Consider the following 7,078-nt stretch of genomic DNA (forward strand, 5'->3'; position numbering starts at 1 on the left):
CCCCAGAGGTACTTTGATTTCTTTACAAATTAAGGTTTCCAGAGTGGTTTTGCTTTCTGTTCATTTTGCAAATAGCCAGATAGCATTCAGCTCTGTCTGGAAGGGAGCTTTCTGCAGGTTTGAGTGAGAGCTTTTCACAGGGGGGAACAAGCTGTGAACCCATCTCCATGTGATGCCTCGGAGAGGTGTGGTGTCGCTCTCCATAGCCTGACCACCGCCCATTGATTGCTGAGGTGCTGGCTGAGATGGAGCAGCTCAGCTCAGCGCTGCCGTGCACCCCGCGGGGCGACTTTGCCGACAGCAGCAAGCCCCATCCCTCGGGTGGCTTTACCTGCCCTGGGGCATGTGGGCCCCGGCTGGGACGGGCTGTGCGGGGGCCCTGGCAGCACAGCGGGCAGCTGCCTGTGCCCGTCCCGGTGTGGGCTGCTCATACACAGAGCATCCACCTCTCAGCGATGTGGGGCGGAGGATGGGGGTGCCAGCGCCTCCTCCCCATCGTCTGCTCTGTAAGGCTTGATCCAGGCTAACGGGTAAAGCAGCCTGAGACGCTGCTGTCTCATTGCTAGCAACCGGTGGCCATACCAGCACGTGGGGTTGAGTATTTCCTGGTGGTGTGGAACAGTTGGAGGCAGTTGTGCTGTTGTCGTGCAGATGACGCGGGTGAAGGTGGCTGCCTGCAACCAGTACTCGACGTGCATGGAGTGCCTGGCTGCTGCTGACGCCTACTGTGGGTGGTGCACAATGGAGACCAGGTAGGACTGGTTGTGTCCCAGTGCGCTTTGGCATGTCCTTTGGCTCTCAGGCCCAGGCAAAAATTTCTGGTGCCTTTTGTATTTCCACAGTTATACTGCCATTAGTCTTTGTCCAGTCCTTATGAAATACATGCTTTTAAAAACAATTGCATCTGGTTTCAAATGGCTGGGATGCTCTTCAGAGCCAGAATTTAACTGTAGCTGGATTGTTACGCTGCAGTCAGCTGCCAGTGCAAAGAATATCTTGCAGGCATCTAACCAGGGGACTGAGAGAGCCAACACCCTATTAAAGACCATCTTCTACCCTTGCAATTATTATTTATGAGTAGGAGAAAATTGACACTCAAAAAGGGATTTACAAAATTAGACTCCGCATTTACAAATTGAAGTAGTTGGACAGAATGTCACCTTCTCTTTGGTTCTGGTTTCAGCCTGGCCTGCTCTCGCTTGTCCTGAATCCCGATGCTCCGTTGATGCTGGTGGGAGTACACACTCTTATCGTAGCAACCAGACACTTTAAATATAGCAGCAAAGCTTTCGGCTTAGCTGCATGGATGGAGGAGAAAGATTTAGCCACAGGATTTTCTCAACATCTTCCCTCACAAGGAAGTCAACATTTTTATCACCTGTTTTTAAAATAATCAACCTCAAATCGTTCTCCTGTTTGTTGCAGGTGTTCTCTGCAGCATGAGTGCACAAACTTCACAGGGGCCAACTTCTGGGCGAGTGCAAGTGAAGGAGTGCAGCAGTGCCCTTCTATGACCATCCTGGAGCCTGAGATTAATATCGACAAAGAGAACCCGGTGTGTTTGATGTGAATACTAAATTAATCATGTGCAGCATCCCACAGAGTCCTTACTTACTCTCAGGGCTGATAAATATCCGTACTCCTCTAGCACTGCAGCACGGCTCCACGCGGCTCGTGGGGATGCTGAGCTCTGTTATGTGCTACTGAGTCAGGCCAAGGTTCTCGGAAGCACCTGGAGGTGACGTCCTGTGCCTTGACACCCTGGACCCAGTGGGACCTCAACTGCTGAGCCCATGGGTGAACAGGACTTGTAAAGCTGCTGCGCTAAACAACGGGAGAGATTGGCAAAATTCCGAAATGTGGAAGATCAGCTGCAGGCAGCTAAATCAACTCATGTTCTGGTTTTGTGTTGTTGCTATTTTTAACAACATTTTAATGATATTTTAAATGTTTTCCTCAAAGTATTTTTTATTTAAGACAAACCCTCTCCCAGTGACTAAATTCTCTCTGTGCCAAAGTTCTTGCCCAGCACCAGCATGGGGAAATCGCTCGTAAACAGGCAATGGTTGGGGCAGAGCCCAGACCAGAGCTGGAGAGAGGATCCTGTGGGACCCCAGCACTGCTCCAGCTCCACTTGCACTGTGCAGGAATGGTGGGCTGGGGGTCCCAGGGAGTCACCCTGCTGATGGCAGGGGGAAGCCAGCCGCCCACGTGGGCTGCACGTTTTCCTGAGCTGCCCTCCTCAAAAGCATTCTCTTTCTGCAAACTTTCCCATCCCTTCTTCCCCGTGGAGGCTGATGGCCAACTGGACCCCCTGCAGCCAACCCACTCAGCCCCTGCGTGCCAGGCAGGATGCTGATGTGCAACCGGACCCCCGCAGCCCTCCCAGCTTGATGCCTCTCGTTACCCATCCCTGGCACGAGCTGGTACCAGCTGAGATGCTCCCACACTCGGGAGCTGGGGTGAATATTTTCTGCCCATGCAGAGGGGTGAGGGCAGCCTGGGCAGCAGGGGTGGGCTTCGCCTTCATGTCCCTTCTCTGGGTGGCCTCCAGGGAAGCCTGGGCTGGGCTTTGGTGGCAGCTGGTGACACACCAGCCATGGGTGTCAGTTTGTGGTGACAGAGCTTTTATAGTGAAGCAAAGGTTTGGATGCAGATGGCTTTTAGAATTCAAAGTGCATAAAATGAAAGAAAATTGCTGTCTATGGACTTGTTTTGGAGTCACTATGAAAAGCTTGTAAAACATGGAAAAATTCTAAGTATAATTTTCTGTCGTAACAACTGATTTATTTTTTTTGTCCAAATATAGGCCCTGATAATACAGATAAATGGGACTATCCCGAACCTGAATGGAACAAATATTTCATGTGACTATGGAAATAATATCCACACAGTAGCCAGAGTTGCTGGAGATTATGTAAACCAATTTATATATTGCAGTTTACTTCCACGTGAGAAATATCCAACGTTTCCAGACGACCAAGGTATGTCGAAGAAAACAACCTCAGTTCATTCTAACCACTTTGTGGACATAATTTTTTCTTAGGCTTTTTTTCTTTTTCCAATTGTATGTGCAGATAATGCATAAAGGGAAAAAAGACCAAAGCTGCTTCTGTTTTATAGGGCATGTGACTTTAAAGCATACGAGTTCCATCATGTTGACATGAATTGACAGTATTTCAAATCTATCAATTTTTGTTTTAAACATCAGATTTTAAAAGCCTGTTCATGTACTTATTTTATTAAGATTTATCTTGTTCTAACCAGATAAATCTGGTTTAGATTTAATAAGTACTAAAACAAAAATGTTTTAGCCCTGGGGAAATAATGTTGCTACTTATATTGATATTTTCACTTGCTTTTGTTTAATTTCCCTCCTGAACATGCGCTACCTTTCAGGAGAAATTCTGAAAGAAGAGCAAGTGTGTACCTAAAGGCAGCTCAGAAACTCTTAATCCCGCTTATACAATTAAAAGCTGGACTGAGGCGTTGTAGCATCCCCCAGTTTTTAGATGGTACCAAGCAGGATGCCTACGTGGAGGCTCCGTGGAGCTGCGCTCAGGAGGTGACAAGCACCTGCAGATTTGGGTGAAGGCAGCTGAGCCTTGGCTGCGCTGACCAGATCTGGTACTGGCCACTTAGCGATGGAGACAGCTGCCTTTTCAAGCTCCTTCTGAGAGGTTTGATGCTTCATTCCAGACTTGAGTGCTTGTTCAGTCTTCATCTTTCAAGCCTGGAGTGAATGCTCTATTGAAGATGGCTGACTTCAGTAGGGGAAGAATTAGCCAGTCCTTTTGAAAATCCCACTTTTCATAGGCAACTTTGTAAAGCTGCATTGTTTTTCTCCCTAGCTGCCCAAAGAATGGGAGATCATGAACTGTTCTGTATTGTTGGTTACGGCAATGTCCAAATGAATTTCTGGAATCCAATGCACTGATTTATTGTACATATTCTGAAAGAGGCATTGTCTCTTGTCCCTGGTGCTTATATGGCAAAATTGCAAAGAAAAAAATAATAAATTAAGCAATTTTGGGGGGAGGGGGAGTTAGTATAGCATGTTAAGCAGCCAAAAAAGGGATTTCCACTCTTCTCTGCGGGTTTGTTGTCATGGGAAAAGTGAGCAGGGTTTTAAAACACGATAACTAACATGTTTTAATTACCACTTTTTAAAAAATATCATTTAGCAACAACTGTAAGCGAAGATGGTAATTAACTCTACTAATTAACACTTGCACAACATGCTGGAATTTTCTGCTGAAAGTCGCAATGTTCTTTTCTGGTGAGGGTAAAGCGTTGATTTAAGAGGGAAGAGCTGAAAGTCAGAGGGCAAAAGATGAATGGTCCAAGCTCTGAAATGCAGCTCAGAGGAAGCCCTAGAGAAAACAAATCAGATTTAGCCCTTGTTTTCCCAAGAGTCTGTCTTGTCTTCTAAGCGTGAGTGTGAGCAAGAGGCTCTTGCAACCCAATATTCTTTGGCTTGATTCTCTCAGACCACGTGGTCGTCGAAACTGCTCTCCGAGTCAACGGCAAAAACATTATCCGGGCCAATTTCACCATCTACGATTGCAAAAGAACTGGAAACATTTACCCGAAGAGAGCGTAAGTGACCCCGACGTGCCGGCAGCCGGGCCCGCGGGTGGCACCAGGGCAGCGGGGGCAGCAGCAGCGGTGTGAGCTGGGGAGCGCGGGGCCCTGGGCAGGATTTGGCAGTGGCGCAGCGGCTGCCACCAGGGATTTAGAAAGGAGGGTCCTCGCAGCATCTCGAGCCATCTGGACATGTTGGGCTTTTATAAAATGTGAATAATATTTTTATATGAAGCTTGTTCTATTAACCCTTTGGCAGCAAAGCTGGCCTCCTTCGCGATCCTAGGGGCCTGTGGGGCAGGGAGGGAGGGATGTGTCCCCTCTGCTCTCTCCCCTCCCCACCCTGCATACCCCTTGTCAGCGCGGTGGGCTGGAGGGGAGGGTCTGGTGCCACCCACAGAGAGTCACCCACTTTTCAGGTTCAGAACAAGGGAGCCTGCCCGTGGGCATCCCCACATCCTGCTCAGTGGTGGTCCCATGCCCTGCACAAACCGTGGGGGAGAACCTTTGTTGGGCACGAGCGTGCCTGGCTTCCTGGGGGAGCAAGAGCAAGGGTGTTTTGGGGGAAAAGAGCAGTTTTCACTAAGCAAGGGAGGAGCTGGAGCTGTTGCCTTATGGTCTACCATGGCCTGGTGCCAGGCAGTGGCACCAAGAGTGACACCCTGGGGCTGTCCTCGGCACGGGCACTGGGGACAATGGGCTCTGCCCGTGTCCCCCATCAGCTCCCAGGGAGAGAAGGAGAGGAAAACCCAGCACCTGCCATAGATGGGATTTCTGGGTAGCATTGAAGACTGAGCTCAATGTGTGAAGATTGATTGCATGGCTGAGGTGTGGCTCCCCTGAGCAGCCCCAAATCTGCTTTTCTCACCCCACCGTTGCCGTTTCAGATGCACCAGCTGCCTCTCGACCAGGTGGAAGTGTCACTGGTGTCCCTCTGCCTACGCCTGTGTCTCCAACCACTCGCAGTGTGACGATGCCCTGCAGATGAAGGTAAGGCCCATCAAACTTCACTGCTTTGGGAAACCTTCCCACCTCGCTGTACTGTTCCTGTTGTTTCCTTCTCCTTGGGATGGAGGCAGGTGGCTGGGGTCTGGCAGTGCTCTTCCGGGGGGCAGGGGGCAGCTCTGAGGATGGCGCTGCTTGGCATCACTGACGTGCTGCCTGGCCTTGGGGAGCCTCTGCAGTCGGAAGTACCGTGGTACATGTCCCACTCCAAAGGCTTGGTACACATCTCCCTTCCAAAGGCTCGGTATGTGTCTCCCATCCGAAGGCTGGATGGATGGGGAGCTGGAGGGCCACTCTGGGTGCTGTTCTGCCTGCGTCATGTTCGCAGCACTCCTCAGCAGTGCTGGTGAGCCCGGGGCCGAGAGACCAGCCTTGGACCATCTTGCCTGGAGGTCCCCAGGGTGAGCTTTGCTTTATTTAGCAGCCCTGGGCAGTCTTTGGGCACCTGTGCTCAGCTTGACAAGCTCTGAGTCTCCGTGGTCAGTGGCCAGCACTTACTGGCCACAGTTTTTCCAGGGCTGAAGTTGGGGCTCCCTCCTCCACTGGTGTCCGGGAGAGGGACGCATATGGGACAGGTGAGCTGCAGCCGTGCTGTGCCGGACTGGGCCATGCCTGGAGGTGTGTGTGTGTGATGGGCTGGCAGCCTGGCTAGAGCATTTGGCTGTCCTGGTGCCCTCAGTGGGCACTGGGTTTCGGTAGTGCGATAAGCGCAGCAATACTTTACAATTCGCTTAGCTTTGACTAGGCTGGTGCAGGATGTTACTAATTTGCTGGAGCACCACTGGTGTTTCTCATCTAAAGGAGAAAATTGCCCCTTTCCAAATTACAGCTTTAATAACCCAGAGGCTCAGTGTGTTCCTGCTTCTGAAATTTAAATTGAAGTTAATTTAAATAAAATTGGCTTTTTAGCAATCAATCTGCCGTAGATCCAAGCCAAGCTTTTACGCTGTAAATTGAATATCCCTTTGGCATCGGTGCTCTGCTCTCATCTCAACTCTTCCAGTGTTTCCCTTTGCTCATCACTGATAGGAGTTTGGCCCCGTGTCAGACGTCCCACCCTTACCCCTGCCTAGGCTCAAGCCTGGAGCCGTCCCTGGCATCTGCTCCCCTCCATCCAAGAGGAGGTGGGTGGCTGCAAGTGCAGGGCATGGGGAAGGAGATGGGGCCACCATGTCGCAGCTCCACATGGTCCTGTTTAGTGTAAAACCCTGGGAAACATTACCTGTCCCTGCTGGGTGGCAGCAGGGTGATGGCTCCTGGCAGTGCTGGTGTTCCTCTGGTTTGTGGAGTGTGTCCGGGTGGGTTGTGCCTCCTGGGGAGTGTCTGGGCTGCTCACGCCGGGTGGTTTGAGGAAGCACCCTCCACTTGGTCAACTTCCCAGGTTTCAGATGTATCGGGCGCTTTCTCTTGCTGTCTGGATGGGAGCTGGGCACCTGAAACCCGTCACTGATGGCTGCTCCCAGTGTGGGACCCACACGCTGAGGCTGGG

The 7,078-nt window shown here is 50.8% G+C and overlaps 1 protein-coding gene across 1 annotated transcript in view; it reads left to right on the top strand.

The window, feature by feature from the left end:
- Positions 1-7,078, top strand: part of PLXND1 (plexin D1) — a gene marked incomplete at its 5' end in the record, with an annotated part of 59,199 nt that overhangs the window by 4,363 nt on the left and 47,758 nt on the right. The window contains 5 exons of the mRNA XM_010175999.1: positions 652-752; positions 1,426-1,555; positions 2,810-2,984; positions 4,491-4,599; positions 5,472-5,574. Coding sequence (XP_010174301.1) covers positions 652-752; positions 1,426-1,555; positions 2,810-2,984; positions 4,491-4,599; positions 5,472-5,574 — 618 coding nt within the window. The remainder of the gene's footprint in view (positions 1-651; positions 753-1,425; positions 1,556-2,809; positions 2,985-4,490; positions 4,600-5,471; positions 5,575-7,078) is intronic.

Source organism: Antrostomus carolinensis, unplaced genomic scaffold (genome assembly GCF_000700745.2).
Source record: "Antrostomus carolinensis isolate BGI_N321 unplaced genomic scaffold, ASM70074v2 scaffold34079, whole genome shotgun sequence".
Classification (NCBI taxonomy): Eukaryota; Metazoa; Chordata; class Aves; order Caprimulgiformes; family Caprimulgidae; genus Antrostomus; species Antrostomus carolinensis.